At 33.1% G+C, this 21,267-nt stretch overlaps 2 protein-coding genes across 2 annotated transcripts; one reads left to right on the top strand and one right to left on the bottom strand.

Annotated features, from left to right (window-relative positions):
- Positions 1-1,265: 1,265 nt before the first annotated feature.
- Positions 1,266-12,946, top strand: LOC134279432 (osteoclast-stimulating factor 1-like). The gene is made up of 8 exons (XM_062761831.1): positions 1,266-1,407; positions 1,668-1,714; positions 4,420-4,534; positions 9,123-9,214; positions 9,864-9,980; positions 11,094-11,172; positions 11,493-11,582; positions 11,867-12,946. Exons 1-8 carry the CDS (start codon positions 1,356-1,358, stop codon positions 11,920-11,922), a joined length of 648 nt encoding a protein of 215 aa, XP_062617815.1. The 5' UTR covers positions 1,266-1,355; the 3' UTR covers positions 11,923-12,946.
- A 5,175-nt stretch (positions 12,947-18,121) lies between these two features.
- Positions 18,122-21,267, bottom strand: LOC134279431 (small ribosomal subunit protein eS17-like). Its single transcript, XM_062761829.1, is given in 4 exon segments — positions 18,122-18,221; positions 18,314-18,382; positions 19,006-19,111; positions 21,098-21,267. Coding segments are annotated over 4 exon segments (423 nt in total). The 3' UTR covers positions 18,122-18,143.

Below are 21,267 nucleotides of genomic sequence, written 5' to 3' on the forward strand. Positions count from 1 at the left end.
TGCTGTGACTTTTAACCATCCCATATGTTTCTAGGTCTAAAATTAAGGTCTAGCAGAATATTATATGAAAAATCCATGTCTGGTGCATATATATTCTATTGATATATCCCCTGGGCCCTTTGTAGTTGATATACTTCACTCACAGAGTGCGCATGCATGCCACTCGTGGTTTTCAAGGTATGAATTTAGAGATCCTATAATTTATGTCCACCACAAAATGGAATATTTCGTCAAACTTTGCAGATTTTTAGGAAACAATGTGTAGATGTGCATGTTACCAGGAAATTCCGATTCCTTTATTTTTTCCGAGAATTTCCTCACTAAAAACTTAGATTTTTGGCCATACTATTAATATTAAGAGATGAGCATGCAGTTTGTCAGCACAACCCCTCATAAACCGCTGCACAGAATTTCGTTAAACTTTGGAGATACAATGTATTTAGGACACAGTGTGTTAATTATTATTAATAATTATATATATATATTATATATATTAATTGCCAGGGAATTCTGATTCCTTTATTTTTCTGGGAATTTTGGCACTTTTCAACTTAGATTTTTGTCCATACCTTGAATATAGAGATCGATGAATATAGTTTGTCAGCGCAACTCCTCATAAACTGCTACACAGAATTTCGTCAAACTTTGGAGATATTTAGGAGTACACAATGTATAGATGTTCATATTACCAGGAAATTCCGAATCCTTTAATTATTTTTCTGGGAATTTCGGCACTTTTCAACTTAGATTTTTAGGGATATCTTAAATATAACGATGAGCAGTTTGTCAGCGCATCTCCTCATAAACCGCTGCACAGACTTTCGAACATCAAACTTTGCAGATATTTAATTAGGACACACTATGTATAAATTAATGTGCATAATTACCGGAAATTACGATTCCTTAATTAAAATTTTTTTCCCAAGATTTCGAGCACATTGAGTTTTGGGGAGCATGGAGTATGTGAGCTTGGTCACTTTTTCTTTCATTTTTTACAGTTTTAATGATCAATTTCAATATTATTAATTGCTTTTAAAAGTGCAATTTTATATGCTACTCAGTAGTCATCTCTTCCTCTGTTACAAAATACAAACTAGTAGAGCTACAGTCTTGTCAGAGACTTCTGGTTTTTAATTATAAATAAGTGTGTTTACCTACATGTATTTCTTGTTTACCCCCCTTTTTTTTATTTAGGCCTTTTTTCATAATGTGGGGTATCTTCAACATCGGGCTTGTGTTCCGATATTTTATTTGTCGGGCTCGACATTCCTCGCTGCATGTAAATAAAAATTCAGGAAATACTTCCTCTTCCCTGTCGAAGCCGATTTATATCTCTTTTTCTTCGTGCTTGCGGTATGACGTCCACGGCAAGACCCAGCAGGCCACCTCCCCCTGTTCCAAAGCCAGGTAAACGTTACAGTCCCTTTCTCTGAGGTGGGGATTGTTTATTTTTTCTGTGCATTTATCGATATGCATGTATACACTGTAGATGTCGACTTTCAATATATTATGTCCTGTTTGACACACTTAATCAAACTTACGCTATTGTGCAGTATTGTCCCGGTGCATTATTAATGTGTTATCTTCATAGTCGTGATACAAGTGAACAGTGATATGTAGTATTCAACTCTAGTATTAATTTCTTGTTTTTTTCTTTCTCACATCAGGTCATGTTAAGGTAGTGAGAGCCCTGTATCACTATGATGCTCAACAGGTAAGTAAATCAAAATAAAAGTAACTTATTTAAAATGTTCTCCTTATCAAGTTTCATGATGCAAGATTTTTTCCTTAACCATGTAACTTATTATGATTGACATGATGCATCGAAAAATAAAAAATGTTTTATGAAATGCACAAATGTCTAGTTTAGCCACAGGCACTTGTTTCTGTAAGAATTTTTTAATCTGCTGCGAGCTGCAATGTAATAATGACACAAGGTATCCAACCCCGAATTACTTGGCATACCCCCTTTCCCAGAATTGCACTCTGACATTTAAACTTTCTTAGCATGAAACAAAAATTTGGCAATCTGTTTATTACCATTGTCTCAATTCTACGATAATTTATCCATACGTCAACCATATATGCATACTTGTCTTTTATTTTATCTCAGTCTGCAAACAGTGTCAAAACTCTGCTCTCTGACTGAAAAATGTATCTTATGTTCCTGGGATTCGATTGCCTAAATATCTAAAATAATGTCAGAAAAATATTGTAAAGTTTTAAATAGAAAATTAAACATAAACAAGTTCTTTTTATTCACTGCAAGATTTAAACACTGCAATTGAACTTTTAATCTCATTATTTTTTTAATTTGTTCTGTACTCGGGAAAACATTTTATTACAGAAACAAGTGTCTGTGAGTTTAGCCTATTTTTCTTTGAAGCCTATAATCATGAGTTTTGAAATTCTTGCAAAAGAAATTTACTTCAATTTGTGTACACTTTATACACATTTTATTGCGTGGACCCTGAGGTCCACGCAGTAAATATATAAGCGAGGTTAAACCGGATGCCATGGGCAAACGACAGGCTACGCATGCGCGAGAATGCTAAAGAATTTGCACCTTAGGTAACTTGACCATAGAATAATTTGCCCTATTTGAATTAAAATATGCCATTCATTGGCAAATCGCACTTCTAAATCTGCATATTGCATTTACACAGGTGACTCTCGATGGCTCGAACTCTGATCTCTCGAAGTGAACCTTCGGTCCCGTTTATTCCCTCTATATAACTAAGTAAATTTACTCCTGATCTCTCGAACTTCTATCTCTCGAAGTTCTCTATCTCTCGAACCAAAACATGGGTCCCATTACACATATTTCATTGAATTTTACTCTCTATCTCTCGAAGTTTTGATTGCAGCGCGTATACTCGCCAATCAAGCATAAAATTGATGCAGCCTGGACTTACCTGGAAAACAGTGAACGCTTGGGGCTGGCATGGAGGTGTTAATTGGGTGTTTACATAGATGATACTACACCTGTGGGTCGTCCGCGTGTTGATATATTTAATTGGTTATTATATTGGTAAATTATAAACGAATTCACAACTTATTTTGACTTGAAACCGAGACGACAATTTTAAGAAAATAATTTATAGACGTTTGTTTTATTAAGTTTCCAAAGATATGAACTTTTATTGGAGTCTACATAACCCCAGTATTGCAAATATTGCACCAAAAATTCCTTTCTCAAGGACGGAATACCGATTAAAATCATCTGGTGAACACTGGTGAAGGACCCGATCACACCGCGGAATAGCCAAACCGACAATGCTATTCGGGTTTCATGTAGTCATGAAAAAAGAACAAACAAATATTGAAACTTTAGGAATTCGTTTTATTTAGTCGAAATACGATCATTGCTGTTGATATCAAGTAAATTACCTGTAAAATACGATTGAAAAACGTGAATTAAATGACTTTATTTACATATACTTCCGGTATTTATAATAGTAGAACATCTATGATCGGAACTGAAAATTCCGGATTTTATCTACTTTCTATCTCTCGAACCACCCAATCTCTCGAACTTTTCTTGCGGTCCCTTGAACTTCGAGAGATCGAGAGTCACCTGTATTTTCATTGGCAGATCCGATTTTATCTCTTTTAAATACACTTTTATATACAAACTAAACATTGATTCTATGGTACAAGCATTTTAAGAAGTTACAGTATATAGATATAACAACTTGAATGAAAAATGTCACTCAACGACTAGTTCTAGCTTTTAAAAGATAGAACAAGTTTTCACCGGCATTAGTTTTGTGCATCAAGGCTCGCAAAATAATTTAATATTCCAGCAATCTTAATATCGTTTGGTAAAGGTCTGTAGCAACGGCTTTTAATGTGTGTGTGTGTGGGGGGGGGGGGGGGGGGCGCCGACAAAAAAAAATCTGCGTGCTACAGAGCTGTGCTACTTCTGAACTATCAGATCTCTATTTTTTCCATGATAGATTTCTTCCGTATAAATCCAGAGCAGGTGTCAAGTCCAAGCCATTACGGGTTACATGTATCAAAATAGCCCGATTTTTGAAACTGACAAAACTAAAGGCCGCTAATCAGAGATAAAATTTAACAATTTTGCTTTGAGACTACAATCAGTCAAAAGTAGGCAGATCATTGTAGAATATGTGAACAAACCTACATGAATATTCCCTACAGTAAAATTTTCTTTATTGAATTTCAGTTAGAAAAAACATGCATATGGTCCACATATTTTTTTTAAGGACAGCAACTTGTTTACAAATTTGTGTACCATTTCTTGGATTAATGACTTGATTATACCAAACAAAAAAAATAAAGCTAAAAAAACAATTCTGTATAATTATTTATTCTCCCTAAGGGAGACAAGAAGCCTTATGATGTTTAATATTATCAGGTCTAATATTCAAAATACTACCATGTATTTTTTAGAGTGATGAATTGTCTTTTGAGGAAGGTGATACATTGTATATTCTTGATATGAGCAACTCTGACTGGTGGAAAGCCAAGTGTGGAGACAAAACGGGACTTATTCCTAGTAATTACGGTGAGTCTCGAGAAAAGAAACTTGGAAATAAATACTTAAATGTGAGTCCTTGTTTTAGATTTTACACTTCTTTCTAGGAGTTTCAATGTTAAATAAAAACAAGGAACTAGGGGCAATTTGTCTCTTTTCTTGGAAAATTTATGATAAAATACATTTAATATTTTGGTGATACTTGCAATTATAAAGATAAAATAAGTGAATATAACATACAGTACTGTTATAGGTCTAAAAAAACAGCTTATAAAACAAATCTATAAACAGGTCATATAAAATAAGCTCCTTGAAATTCTGAGAGAGGAGTGATCTGGTGGCTTGGATACTGTAAAATCACATATATACTTGGAGTCAAATTTTTGAGGTTTGAGGAAAAAATATTGGTTTGGTGAGATTTGATGATCAGAAAATCTTCAAGTGGTAATGCATGTAAAATTTAACATTTTGTAGTGGTCATTAATTTGTAGGTCTCTCCATACCTCTAAAACAGCAAAAATTAAATCGCATATGAAAATTATTGATTACGGTACAGTATGTAGGTACAAACAACAAGAGCCCTATGCATTGATGAAATAGACTTGATTATCATGCAATACACAGTCAAATTTAGTGTGAAAAGAAGGCTACAAAGTACATATGTCTATCAAATTATGACCATATAATTATGATAAGTACAATTATAATACTTTATTCAGGAAGAAGATTACTAAAGCATCAATAAAGTTTACAAAATGAGTTTAAATGAGGGAGGTCATTGAAATCCCTGTAACAGTAACTTATTTATTAGTAGTCTGTTGTGGTTATAATCTTGCAGAGAGTAGGAAGTTCATGTTGAACATGTTCAAAATAGGTTTTAATGTAAAAAATACATCTGGTAGTAACTATTGGCAATAATCATAATTTGAAAGTTCTAGTCAGATTTTTTAATGCTCGGCCATGAAAATGGCCGGGGCGTATAGTGTTTGTCTTGTCCATCTTCCGTCCTTCTGTCTGTCCTTCGGTCACACTTGTGTTTAGCTCAGTCCAAAGCTCAGTTTCAAAGAAGCTATCCAAGATAATTTCATCAAACTTCATATGCTGATAGATATTGATGAGAGCTATGCAACTGCATCAACATTTTTTTGACCTTGACCTTTCCTTTGACCTTGACCTCACTTATTAGGTCACCTGAGTAAACTCTGAGTTAACAATTGAACATTTTCAGCTTCTTCTCTGCAACCACTCAACCAATTTCAACTAAATTTTGCATAAAGCATCTATGGTTGAAGGGGAACAAATATTGTTCCGGGGCCTGAGGGGTGAGGCCAAAACCACTAAGTTTAATGCAATCTTTAAAAATCTTCTTCTTTACTCTTGTACATCAAGCAATCAAACTGTTTGCATGATTGTAATTAGCATTGAGTCCTCTACTAAATTTTTGAAATTTATGGCCCTGGGGTCGGGGGTTCTAGTGCTAGGGCGAGGCTAAAATGATTATATAGTGAAAATGCATTATTTCTTTGAAAATCTTCTTCTCTTCTCCTGGGTATTAAATAAATATATAGTTATGATGAGCAAGAGTGCCTCTACCAAAATTATGAATTTTAAGGCCCCAGGGTCAGGGGTTCTGGTGTTAGGGTGGGGATCTATTGATTATATAGTGAAAATACATGAATTCTTTGAAAATCTTCTTCTCTGCTCTTGGGTATTAAATAAACTAACTAAGTACATAGTTATGATGAGCAAGAGTGCCTCTTAACAGAATTGTGAATTGCATGGCCCCAGGTTTAGGGGTTCTAGTGTTAGGGTGGGGCTCTATAGATTATATAGTGAAAATGCGTTAGTTCTTTGAAAATCTTCTTCTCTGCTCCTGGGTATCAAATAAACTAACTTAGTACATAGTTATGATGAGCAAGAATATCTCTTATAAAATTGTGAATTTTATGGCCCCAGGGTCAGGGGTTCTAGTGTTAGGCTGGGGCTCTATTGATTATATAGTGAAAATACATTAATTCTTTGAAAGTCTTCTTCTCTGCTCCTAGGTATTAAATAAACTAATTGCATAGTAATGATGAGCAAGAGTGCCTCTACCAAAATTGTGAATTTTATGGCCTCAGGACCAGGGGTTCTGGTGTTAGGGTGGGGCTCTATTGATTATATAGTGAAAATACATTAAATCTTTGAAAATTTTCTTCTCTGCTCCTGGGTATTACGCAGATGAACTACCTACAGCTTAATCCACTTATATTGAAATCGCTTATTTTGAAATAGAAATAAATCCCCAGTTTTTGCCTCTCATATTCTTTGCATTAAAATAACGGTTACATTGAAATCGGATATATTGAAATTTCACTTATATTGAAGCCACTGATCGGTTCCCACAGGTGATAATGAGTTGTTTTCGTAATGGTTATATTGAAGTACTCCCTGGCGGCTGTCGTGACAGTAATTATGCCCGATTGGCCAGTTGATATACAAAGGTGTGAATAATTAAGTTTTCACCTTATGTGTTTTTATACTGCATGCTCTTCTGAAATAAAATTATTCATTGTTAAATTCTTTGCATCCACGGATATAATACAGACATATGGAGGCTAAATAGCTAAATGTAATATTATAATAGTAACACCCGCAGATCTAGAAAAAAAACAAACTTAACTTTGAAATTAAATAGGTTCTGTTAATGGCTATTGATATGCCTAAATTTGAAATAGCTAAGGGATTAACCCGAGTACACTTACGATGAAATAAAAGCAGCGTTCAGCAGTACTAACCATTTAAGTTCGGTGATTTTTCTCCAAAACGTAAATAAATGTGATCGGGGAATAATAATGAGGTTCAAGATTGTCTTTTCAATGAAACAGAAAGAAAAAAATATTTAAACTCTCAAGGACTCATATTCTATGTAATCTGTTCACTGTTATAGATAAATCAAATATTTTTGAAAAGCAGGGGTGCCTTTTCAAAAATTGTGCAGTGTGTGGACCTAGTGTCAGGGGTTCATGTGTGGTAGGGGCACTGCTGATTTAAAAATTGCTGAATACATTATTGATTAGTTGAATTGCATTTTTTGTTCCCCTACCCTGCCTATGGGTATTAAGTATCCAAACTAAGCAATTGCTAAGTGTATAGTTATGATCAATGGTGCCTCTTTCAAAATTGTGAATGCTATAGCATCTGGTTTAAAACATGAACCAAATTCAATCACTGGAAAGTTGTTGCATGAAGCTCAGGTGACCTATAAGGCCCATGGGCCTCTTGTCTTAAATTAGTGTTTATCTCAGTTTTAAAGAACCCATTCAAGATGGTGTTATCAAACTTCACATGTTGATACATACTGATGAGAGCTATACAACTGATCAACTTTTTTTACCTTGACCACACTTTTCTCATATTAGTGTTTAGCTCAGTTTTAAAGAAACCATCTAAGAATTTTTTGTCAAACTTCATATACTGATACATACTGATGAGAGCTATTCAACTGCATCAACATTTTCACCTTGACTTTCCTTTTGACCTTGACCATACTTTTCTTACATTAGTGTTTAGCTCAGTTTAAAAGAAACCATCAAAGATATTTTATCAAACTTAATTCATATACTGATGAGAGCTATTCAACATTTTTGACTTTGGCCCTAATTCCTTTAACTTGACCTCACTTTTCGTATATTAGAATCAATTATTATGCTGATACATACTGATGTAAGCAATTCAACTACATCAACATTTTTGACCTTTCATTTGATCTTTGACCTCACTTTTATCAAATTATGTGTATGTCAGTTTTAAAGAAACCATTCATAATTTTTTTCAACTGTATATGCTTATACATACTGATGAGAGCTTTGCAACTATATCAACATTCATTGACCTTGGCCTTTCCTTTGACCTTGACCTCACTTTTCCTAAATTAGTATCAATCTTCATATGGCGATACATATACTGATGTATGCAATTCAACTGCATCATTTTTCAAGATATTCAGATCAAATTTCATACAAATTTTCATGTTGCATTACTAATATACCCTCGGCTGGGCATTCATGTCCTATGGACATATTTGTAGTTTGTATTTTTGTTGGTCTTATGTTTTACTTCCAGCTTAAATATCAAGAAATTTATTCTATCTCCTTATGTATAATATTTTATTTAGAAATACATATTGACATTTATATTGCATATTTCCTTTTTATAATGTACCTATGGCATTCAAGTGGCCTTATTTTAAAATAACTATTTTAACTTTGAGAGGAAAAAAAGAATTTGGTTCACTTAAAATGAAGTACTCATAGAAGCCCAAAAATAGGTCATGTCAGAATTTTTTGGAACTACAGTATAAATGTATGACTATAATTTATTGATGTGCCTGTAGTATATTATACTCACACTTTGCACACTAAAGTTTATATTTTGCTAGAAGTCAACATTCAAGTGTTATTGATAATGCCTTATCATCATTCCACTTAAGTTTTGAAAGGATAATTCATTAACTAAATATATCGAGCTAGAAAAAAATATTAATTAAAGTTATACACCAATATTATATTTGAGCATTAACCAATAAATCTTTATTATTTTGTATCACATTTTATTACCATTATTCTCTTTGTTTCAGTGGATAAGAATACAGAAGTTATTGACTACCCTTTACACGAAGCGGCCAAGCGTGGAAATATTACTTTTATGAGGGAATGCATATCAAATAATGTAAGTAGATTTAATAGAGAAAGCACTTTTAAAATGTTCTTTACATCTTAGCACCTCAATTTAAAGCTTCAAGTGTCATAAAGAACCAGTTTAATCTATTATTACTTCATATTTTTTGAGGTTAGAAAATGAACTTTCAACTGGTTGAACTTGTTGTTTTTTTATACCCCCCGCTTGAAAAGCGGGAGGGTATATAGTAATCGGTAATTCCGTCCGTCCGTCCGTCCGTCCGTCCGTCTAGCCGTCCGTCCGTCCGTCTGTTACGCTTTAGGGTACCCATCTCTTATCCACAACTCCTCTTATACCACTGAGTGAAATTTAATGAAACTTTCACAAAATCTTTATTACATGTTGCCATTGTGCACCTCCTATTTTACTTTTTGATCTGACACATATTTTGGGTTTCCCGGCCATGGCAAAACATGGACTTTGTCATCAGTTATAACCATATGGGAGGCGGGGGGTATCATTTAGTGAGCTCAATGCTCACAGTACCTCTAGTTTAATTTGGAAATGTACACATGCGCATTATATGGAGGATAATTTCATAGCTTTCCTACAGTTTAATGGGTTTTTTCTTCAATTTAATGTAAACCATTTGGTAAGGACTGATTCCAACATTCAGCATATTTTTTCGGAATTTTCCTAGGTTTCTGTAAATGCCCTAGATAAAGCTGGATCCACCCCTCTACACTGGGCAGCACATGGAGGACACATTGATTGCATGCAGATGTTGCTTAACTCTAAGTGTCAGGTCAACGTTCAGGTAAACCATTGAGGCTTTTAATTTCCTGGAGTATTTCCTAAATTAATTCAAATTGATCATTAATATCAGTTAAGTGATTTCTAATTACAGATGGACAGGGTTTAAATATTTATATTTCATAGTCTGTTGTTTTCTTGTTAGATAGTAAGAGGCAAAGGTTAAAGAAACACGTATCAAACCTGTACTGTTGAAATAAATATTTGACTCTAAAATGAAATACTTGTTCAGACCACATTGATGTGTCGTCTTTTGCAGTCTGAACACTGTAAATTGCATGAAGTCATTGATGAATGTAGGTTTTTATAGCCCAAGCGGGACTATTCCACGGACCACCCTACACATTTAAACACCAATAAAGCAGTTAAACAGGAACATGATTTTGTTATTGTATATTCATTAAAATTAATCAATACATATAACGAACAAATTTGAAATTTAAAAAGGCTTATAATTTTTAATGCCACGAAAGCTCAAATTGTCTGCATTCCATACACATGTAAGCAAACAAATTTTCTCTCTGGTGTTAAATGGAACAGCGTAATTGAGACATGGTGACCTATTTCGTTTCTCTATAGAGGAAACGATCAGGCATATTTTAGCGATCTTCATGATCTTTGTAGAATAGAAGTTAAGTCCTTGTTGTCGTGAATGTTGCAGGATAACCTCCTTGGTCTCGAAATGTTTGAAATATAAAAGTCTCCGCTAACGCCTCAGCTTTTATCTTTCAAACAACATTTCTCGACCTCGGAGGTTATCCTGTAACATTCACGAAAATGCGGACTTTATTTCTTAAATACACAGCTCAGACATATGTAGCGCTTATTCATGGTTATGCCAACAATGCTATACTCAATGATTGCGGTCAACTTTTAATACAGTACAAAATATGTACAGATACAGTATACCTTCACATGTAAAAGTTCACATGTACACCAGCTAGCAGTTGTGTTGTTTCCAGTTTGATTGGAATAATTCTTATACATGTATATCAACAGGTCATTTTACAGAGGATATTTGGAATAATTTTTTGCAATTGCATATAACAATCAAGATTTTAAAGATGGATACTTCCCAGTTAATAATAATATTTTGTTATTTTTTTAATTTTCACAGAATAAGTTAGGAGATACCCCATTGCACTCTGCGGCCTGGAAGAATCATGCAGAGGCTGTCAAGCTGTTAATTGAGAAAGGTGAGTGTCTGTCAAATCATTCACTTTAATGTGGTCAGATTTTTATGGTTTGAATGGGAAAAATATTGCTTTAATGGGATTTGCTTTTGTGAAGTTAACATATGACCCAGTAATACATGTACTGAAGTTTGATAATTTGTACATACATTTGTACATGTATTTCACGTATTTTACTAAGAACTTCATGTCATTAAAAAAAAAATTGAACACTTACATCCCCTCCCCCTAAAAATTGATGATTTCTCAGTGTTAGTCCATGACAAGATGAACATGAATTTTATATGTCACTTACGTGTTTATTGGAAATTCTTTATGTTAAGGTGCCAGAGTGGATATTAAGAACAATGAGAACAGACTACCTCTGGATCTCACCAAAGATCCTGAATGTGCAGCTTTAATTAAACAAGCAGGTAAAGCACTGAGGATTTTAAAATTGTTAACCTTAATTTTCTGAAACAATTTGTTTATTACCGTACCTCAAAAACATATATCTTAAATGTAGATGTGTCAATAATATATGCTTGAACAATTTTAATAGAGCTTTTATTATAATGAATAAAAAAAAAATAAACAAGGATGACTTTTAATTAATGGTTAATTGAATACATGTAGTGATATTCTCTTTCTTGTTTTACATATATGTTTTTTTAACCCAAAAAATAGATCTCAACATTTACATTGTTGCTATTTCCAGCTGCTCCCAGGAATAGCTATACTAATGATTACGGGGATGACGAGGACTCCGATTAGAGAGACTTCATACTTTGATACAGTCTTATCATAATGGTGAAAACTTAGGTTGATTCCTAAAACTCCCAGCACGTTGTGCAGCCAGTGCTATGGGTACTCTTTGTAATACAGAGGCATTCTTTTTTGTATGTTGGTGTGCAGCATTCCTCTTTTCATGTTAGTACTGTTACATGGAAGTTTAAATTTTATATTAGGTATATTTTTTTCACTAATTATGCATGAAAAATTCTTACAAGAAAGGTTTATTGGTAATTTATTATTCGTAGTCACATCTTGGTTATTTCTCATGCTGGATTTGTATTTCAAGGAAAAATTTTTTTGTATACAGTGCATACATGTGTTTTAAGAGCTATAAAGAGCAAACTGCATTTATTTTATGCAGTTTTAATGGTCATCTGTATTTTTTGTAGAGATCTTTGTAAAAGTATTTAATGTGCATCTGTTGATATTGTCATGTAATTTATGCAACCTAAACTATTCCAGTGTCTTCCAGTAATGTTCAAGAAAGTTATTTTAAAAATGAAATGAATCTCAAATTATTATACACGAAGTTTAAATCCAGAATTTCTTTAAATTATTAAATTTTTCAAGCATATCCAAAATAAAATTTATTTTGGCTTTTTTCTAACAGTAAATCTTTGGATATTTTCTTTTTAAATATATTTTATTTTACACACAGAATATGCTTACTCCTGTATATAGGTCACCTTAACAAATTCTCTGATCAGGTTCCCCAGTAATTTTTGTACATACCAGAAAATTATTTAACTTACAAGCTTCCTGCGCATGTCATTGTGTTTATTTTTTTTCACTCATCTCCATTCAATATTGTTAGTAATTGATGATTGTATCATGTTATTTATTGAAATTATTGAAAGGTTAGTTTATCTATTTACAAATTTCCTGTTTTTGATTGGTGATTTTAGCTCACCTGAGCCAAAAAGCTTTTCTTAAATCATCTATGTATCTTTATATAATGCCATATGTTACATGTTTGAGTGTCTGATATAAACATCTCACAATTTATTTCTTCTAGCTCTCTTTTTGGAAGAAGATTTTCACAAACACTTTAATATTAAACCAAATTTGGTTGTAGAGTGGAAAAATAATAAGGAAAAAAAATTCCAATTTATCCCACTGGGCACTTTCAACCCAATTTAATATACATCACTATATATCTCAGTAGGAAACAAAATCTATATTGAGGAATTCAATGGTCGCTTCCTTTTGTCACGCAGGATATTTCATAAGTATGAAGTAGTTTAATTGATTGTAAGATCCTCTTTCCTGCTGAGAATAATGTCCCTATATTATTTATTGATACTTCTAATAGGAAGTTATATCTTCTATATCTATGTTATTGATCATTAGGAGATGTTTCCTCATGTTTGGATTTTCAGGACCTTTGCGAGATCCAATAACTTTTCCAAGAAAATGGTACAATATTGTGTAAAATCTCTCAAGGAGAACAAAGCTCTTGTTCCTAATTAATTAAACTGATTTAAAAGTTTCCTTGTTCAGTTGCTTATGATGAGATGGGGACCAAATTAATGCATCCTTTTGTAAAATCTTTAAAAAAATCTTCAAGAACCAGAGACAACCATGAGTCCATGACTAATTTTGTCATATACTAAATATGAGTGCTCTTTACTTTTTCGGTGTCAAGTCAAGATGATTTTAATTGAATTCTGTCTGATCCATCCAATTTTTGAGTTTTAAGATTTTGAACATTTCACAGACTTCTATTGAAATATACCTTAAATTCCAATGATGAATGTTTCTTTTTTTTAAAATTTACTTGTGTATTTAATTGTTATAATACCGGGTACATTTTTTTCCTGTTATATTTCATTAAAAATAGTTTAAAGCTCTTTAAAAAGTATGAGGAATTTTGTACCCTAGCTCTAATGATGTTTTTGTTTTCCTTTAAAATGCAGATTTTGGTATATTTATGCATTTCATTATGATCAAGATGTTATTTTCTTTCGCAATTCAAAAATTAGTTAAAAATGTTGACTATCAATATTACACCATGGACCATCTTTACTTAATGACCCTGCAGGTTACATGCAATTTTTTTTCTCCAAAATTTATTTAGTATTGTTTAGCATTTCTGTACATGTAATATTCATTTAAATCCTTGAACAATTGCATCTAGTCTATGAAATGATACTCTTTGTCCTTGAAAGTAAAGCCTTTATGTTTAATGATAAAATACTGTTTATTGTCTTATAAAGTGAAATTCAATACACAATAAAAATAATAGACTTCAAGTGTAATAAGAATTGTTATTGACTTGCAGAATCATTATAAAGTGCATGGTTAAGCGACATATGGGTGTGGAATGTTTGCGGAATATACATGCCTTGGCAGACCAAGTTAAGGCCACATTGGATTTTAATCTTTTGTCAGTCATGAAACTTGACTAATAAGAAATCAATGAAAATGACACTTTAATATTATATTCAACAAAAAAGTGATAGAGATCAGGACTTGGTGTACAGTTGTCGGTCAAAAATTTGTAAATTGATTTAACTTTTCATGTCAACTATTATTTTGCCCTTCACTGATTGAGAATCATTAACCAGAAGTCTCTGTTGAGACTGAAGCTCTACTGGTTTGTAATATACTTATAGCAAAGGAAAAGTACTGTAGATTCCTTATTTTTCGCGAGTAGTTATTATCGCGAATGGGCTCTTCAACGTCAAATCGCGAGAATAATAGTTCGCGGATGGACATTTGATTAAGAGATTTTACTTAGATTTCAGCACCATAAAAATAAAGGTGAGTAATTTTATTTCGCGTGTGGTGCTTCTCGCGAAATCCCGATAATTAATTCCACGCATATATTTAGGAATCTACAGTACTTAAGCAGTTGGGAATTGAAACTTTACAAAAGCAATGAATAGAATACATATGTAATGATCCTTGATTATTTAGTCTCTTTATGTTCTTAGTGTAGTCTACTTGCATGCCACATACATTCTATTATAATCAGACAAAAACTGTATTTGGAGTAGCATTTTAAGAGTATTTAAAAGAAATTACTATTTTTATTAACCAAGGCAATAATGTTCATCGAAGTCAAAAACCAATATACAGAATTGTGTATCTTAGTGTAGTCTACTTGTGTGCCAACTGCCAAGTTATATTGAAATCAGACCGAAACTGTAGGAGGAGTAGCATTTTGAGGAATTTCACAGAAATTTTTGGTAACCATGGCAACACCCTTCATTGAAATCAAAAACCAATATATAGAACTGTGTATCTTAGTGTAGTCTACTTTGTATGCCAAATTATAATAAAATCAGACCAAAACTGTAGGATGAATAGTATTTTGAAGAATTTCACAGAAATTTCTATTTTTAGTAACCACGGCAACACTGTTCATCGAAATCAAAAACTGATACATAGAATTATGTATCTTCGTGTAGTCTACTTGTGTGCCAAGTTATATTGAAATCAAACCAAAACTGTATGAGGAGTAGCATTTTGAAAAATTGTTTACAGATGGACAGACAGACAGTCGGACGCCGGATCACATTACTATTGCATAAGCTCTTCTGGTCTCTGACCAATAGAGCTAAAAATGTTCAAAGACTGATTCTTGGATTTTTCTTCACTATATAGTGTTATACTGTAAAATTACTTATTTTGTTGGCCCAGGCTTTTCTTGATTTAACAAAAAAAAATACTGTTAACTGTTCGGTAAAGATGACCTACTTTTTAGCTCACCTGAGCTGAAGGCACTGTGAGGACCCAAGATGCATTTACTAACAGCTAGATGATCTCATGCTTCAAAGTGTTCAAAATATCCTCTAAAAGTTTGAAAATTAATCCCTGCAAAACTCTAACTGTGACATCCATTTTAATTGATTTATAATGTTGTTTAAAATCCCATTCAAAAAATTTTTCACTCATAAAGAAGCATCACAATATACAGGTCTCAAAAGACATTTACTTGACTTCCAGGGTCATGGAGTAGTGAGGGTTCTTTATCGTGCCAATACCTACATGTACTGGGACAAGGGGGCCTTGTTCTTAGGTCTCATCCAAAGGACCAGCAACTTCACTTCAAAGTGCTGAGAGCTTGAGGAAGGAACACTAGCTACCTTTTTTTAATGACTTAGTTCATGATAATAAATAAGGCTCCAAAGCAAGGTTTGACAAAAATGTTTAGAAAAATTAGCAATAGAATTCAGAAAGGTCACTATGACCTATTTTAGGTCTACACACTTTCAGGCCCCATGATGTACAATCTAACTAAAATTAGATGTTTGATCCATTCGCATACTTGCAACACTAACATCAAATGACATCCCATAGAGAATCACGTCACAGGTCAAATTCTATCAACCAATCAAATTGTCGCTTGCAAAATCATCTATATTTGTTGAAGTGAAAAAGTCTTAAGAGTTGTTCCAAGTTGACCTCTGACATGTCCCTCTATGGAATGATGTAAGAAGTTACAGAAGCGAGTATGTAGGAGGATCTAACATCTAAATTTAATTAGGTTTCATGATGCATTTACTGATTCACAGGCTTTTTAAAAAGTGTCCACTTTATGCACCAAAATTAAATTACCCTGGTAAAGATGAATTCACCTGCAAAACTAAAAGCATCACCATGACCTACTTTTGAGTCAACACTAAGTCCTAAAATGCATCTGCTGACAAGATTTGATGATCCTAGCCCTTTAGGCTTATAGTGGGCAAAATATCAATTTTTTATAAAAAGGATGTACATGTGTATTCGGTTTAACAAAAGAATTGACCTATAGGAGAGAACAATTTCCCGGAAAAAGTGACATTTAAAAATCAATCTTTATTTGTTGTTTTCTACCGTATATATGTCTAATTTTTTAAAATTTGTATTTGATACCTAAAATTTATTATTTACAACTTTACAATAAACCTCCAAAGTTGATTGAAACACCATTTTGTCCTTTAAAGCGTTGATTTTTGCATGAATTTTGGCCTTGAAGTCCATCAGGGCAGGCCTGCCCCTAAATAAAATTGTGATATTTTGTTAGGTTAGGATGAAAGGAGTAATTTAAGATAAGATTTTTTTTAGGGGCACCCCTGCCCTGGGGTCGAAATTCACAAAAAACCTACAAAAAATAAGGAAACCAGATTTTCAAAATCTTCTCTAAATTTATGCCATTAATTCTTATGGTCAGACTAGCTCAGTTGATATATACGCTGACTTTTACACCTTGGATACTCTCTTTTTAAAGTCGGGGGTTCGAATCCACCTGGTACAACACTTATACAGTTTTAAATTTCGCCTTTTCAAAGACTATTTTAATTTTTTTTTATAGACGTGTATTTTTCCTTCAATTATATATCCCTTATATGCATGCCCATTCTTGATATAAGAAACACTAAAGAGATATCAAATCGTAACAATCCAATGTTCAGTTGTCAGTCAGGTGGAACGAACCTCAGTATAAGCACACTTTCTCCGAGAAAAAGAATAACGCACTATGTGTTACTCAGTACGGATATTCTTGGCAGCATTGAGCTGCGATGAATTTCAATTATATATATATTCCTTAAAATTTAATCACATTGATTTTGGCTACATATTTCAGTAAATGCACTCACTTGGATTTCATTTAGGCCTTTATAATTTGCACACATTAAAGACAAGTTTTTATTTTATCCACGGATAAATAGCCTAGACATTAAGAATAGAATTTCAGAGACAGTAGACATTACCTTTATGCACAATGAGAAGTAAAGACAAATATCAGTTATTACATTTGGAGATAACAAACTCAGAAAATCAATAAAAAGGGTTCCTCCTATCTCTACTCACTGAAATAAAATTAGGAAAAACAAATTGGTATATGTATTCAGCCTAATGTCATTAATCAGAACGGAAATCGACAAGCTTTTTGTAGAGAATAAAACCAAGCCCGGTCCTATAGGTCAGATCCCTATTTATAATGAAGAGATCCTTTCGGTCAACTATGAAGTGACCGTGAGACCACGCCCTTTGCCTCAGGGCAATTCCCAAAACATTTTTCAAACTACCAGTACACATTCTCATCCTTGTATGCAAGTTTGGAGATAATCTGCTCATTGGCTCTTAAAAATTTTGAGCAATCACAGAAGAGCTAAAAATGTCATGATTTAAAGCACTTGTCAAGTACTTCTAACAATTTTTACACACTTATAAATAACAGACACAAGCCTTGGGGTTTGATATTTATTATTTTACATTCTTGGCTGTCTGTAGCCTTGTACAGCTGTGATAGGTTGTGTGACCTGTAGACCTTGAAGATTTCCAAAGTCCTGAAAAACAAAACAAACCATTACAGTTGTCTCTGTTAGAGAATTCTACATATTTCAGTAAACAATAAAATTGATGATGACCAAATACTTACCAAGGCTTTCAACATTTCCTTAGTGTCAGGATCAACTTCAATAATGTCGTGTTGATCAATGTAGGAGATCTACAATCAAAATTTAATACTTCAGTCCATAAAAAAATTGAATGTTTTTTTCTTCTTCTTTTTTTTTTTTAATATATTGCCTTTGCAAGCTCTAATTAAACTGGATGGTATAAAAATTTCATGAAGTATCTATATGCAGTATTTTTCCCAATTTCATTTTGAGAGAATACTTGAATTCATATTTTAACGTTTAAAATTTCTTTTAAAACCGTCTAAAGGAAGTTCTACAAACTTATGATGAATGCAAATGTGTTTTGTATTGTGTTCATGCATACTGAGTTTATCTTGCCCATTTTCAACATTGGAGAACCTGCCACATTTCACGAAAAATGTGCTCTGATAAACAGAAATCACTGTTGTCTACATATATTTGAAAATACAGACAAATATTCAAATTCATTCATTTACTTTATCTTGGTCTAATATAAATGTTACAAATATTTTTCTACTTCAAATTCTGTCATTCTCTGTAGATTCCCCTTTATTTTAACATACATCAAAGGGCAGATCACTCATACTGCACAAAACTATCAATGAATTCAATTGCTTCAGTGTGTATCATTATGAGCATACTTAATCAGCATTTTATAAATTGATCCTTTTATTATCAGATTTTAGTTTACCTCAGGGACGTAGTTATCTCTGCGCTCACGTTCCTCCTCCTGTAGTTTGATGGAGATACCCCTTACTGGACCTCTCTGGATGCGCTTCATCAAGTGTGTGACAAACCTATAATGAAAAGAATATTCAGTTATTAAGGTCAAACATTCTCATGTGTGTTTGGTCTTCATTTCTAATACGCTTGCTATAGATGTCAAATGTAAGAAGTGGTAATAATCAGGATTTTTTTACCTTGACTTTTTAGGAATAATTAAATTACAATTTTTCATTGGTTAGAAAAATTTATTTAAATTGTATCACCTATGTCTGATAAATGCCAAATGTCAAAAACTAATACTGTAAAATGAGAATATTTGGCACACTACTAATTTTAGCGCCTTTGGCGCAAGAGCCTCTGAGCGCTAAAATTTAATGTGCGCTAAAGGATTTCTAAATATCAATTTTTGTGTGTTCAAAGCTTTTACATAAGTACATGTAAACCGGAACGCGCGATTACGTAATATCGAAGGGTCAATGGATTTTATATACACACTAGTACTGCACTTGTTCGGAAGACAGAAAGATCTGCCAAATTCTAATTTAATTAAACTATTGTTACCCAGGTAGTTGTTAGCCGATTATTATCATTAGCACCTTCAAAGTTTGGCTTCTCGATCGGCGTGTCAATCATCTATCGCCTCGAGGTAAACAATGCAATCAAGCATGGCAATTAAGCTTGCAGACAATACCTGATTGGAATTACCGTTTTATCTAAGTAATTTTCTGTCGATGCACGCTTTGTTTTAATATGATTTAAATGAGTAAATACTCCATTTCTTTTAATTGAAAATAGAAATAAAAAAATAAATTTTAACATTATACCACGTCCATGTGATAGCAATACGTACCGCGGTAAAGAACGTTTACTGATATACGGGAGTACTAATGTGTTTCCGTGCTTGACAAACCAAAAAGTTAAATATGGGTGTGGATTAAAAAAAACCCAAAATATCACATTTATATATTTTACTGACAAGTGCAAGCGCTAAAATTTATTTGCGCCAATGCATTCCAACTTGCGTTTGCGCTAAAATTTTCTCGTTTTACAGTAGATACTACAGGCACTTGTTTCAGAAGTCAATTTTTAACTCAGAGCATAACACAAGGTATCGAACTCCGAATTACACTCGGTATCCCCCTCCTTAGAAACGCACTCGTTTACACTTTCAGAGGAAATACACTGGCAAATTGTTTATTACCATTGTCTTCTACGATAATCTATCTACATATTCATATATGACATGCATGTCTTTATTTTCTTTCATCTCTGTACTCAGCATCGAATCTCTGCTCACTGAGTGGAAATGTCGACTTAACCCATGAAACAGTATATGTTAACCTTGAGCAAAAAATTTTATTGGTTAAAAATCTGTTTCTAAAATTACATTAGAAAAATGACAAGATGTTTATATGGAAAATGAAACATTATAATCAAATTTTATTTATTCAAATCAATACATAATTAAAAACTGGAATTAGAAATTTTGAATTTTTAAACCTAGTCATTTCTAATTTTGCTCTTTGCCTAAGAAAATTTTTTTTTTTAAAAAGTACCCACTTCTATCTCGGGGTGGGAGTAGGTTTGATAAAATGTTCCATCGTTAAAATGATTTTGCCCTTGTTTAATGAAAGAATTTGTTCCAGTAATAAGCAGTGTGGCAAAATAAACATGGGAAAAAACTTGTACTCAGCGCATTAATTTACGAACAATCCAGAGAGATCTGAATGTAAACATGGCCTGTTAATTTGAAGCGAGAAAATAAGTTGAGAAAATTTAGGGTTCTATGGATTATTTTTTAGGATAAAAGGCATATACAATCATTTCAGAGCAGATCCACTCCAATTTGCTACATTGCAAGTAAATGGGACGTATTCTTAATGTGGTGAAGGCTTGTCCTGAGACACAGTAAGGTTGTTCTAACTAGGGGTAGGGGTCCTTTCCTAAAGCACCTGTGAATGAATGTATTTTCTCAGTGAACAAAATTCAACAAATAGATGAACTAACATCCTTTCTGATGAACTAAGTCCCTCTGGGACTTGAGTAAAAGTTCTTACCCTGCAACTTTATTTCTCAATTTCTTGCTGGGCAGGATTGCAATTTCTTCACATACTCGTTTGTTAGTATGGAAGTCCAAAGTGAGCTTAGTGTAATATTTCTCAATTATTACACGTGCTGCTTTCTTGACGGTCTTCGTTCTTACACGAGCCTATAAAGATATTAACAT

The sequence above is a fragment of the Saccostrea cucullata genome, unplaced genomic scaffold (genome assembly GCF_032062105.1).
Source record: "Saccostrea cucullata isolate Sc308-1 unplaced genomic scaffold, CSIRO_AGI_Scuc_v1 ctg13259, whole genome shotgun sequence".
Lineage (NCBI taxonomy): Eukaryota > Metazoa > Mollusca > Bivalvia > Ostreida > Ostreidae > Saccostrea > Saccostrea cuccullata.

What these genes read in the sequence shown, in the direction of transcription:
- LOC134279432 (XM_062761831.1), top strand. Translation starts at nt 1,356, where the DNA reads ATGACGTCCACGGCAAGACCCAGCAGGCCACCTCCCCCTGTTCCAAAG. An exon ending in ATCACTATGATGCTCAACAG is followed by an intron (nt 1,715 to 4,419) that starts GTAAGTAAATCA and finishes TGTATTTTTTAG; the next exon opens with AGTGATGAATTGTCTTTTGA. An exon ending in ACTTATTCCTAGTAATTACG is followed by an intron (nt 4,535 to 9,122) that starts GTGAGTCTCGAG and finishes TCTTTGTTTCAG; the next exon opens with TGGATAAGAATACAGAAGTT.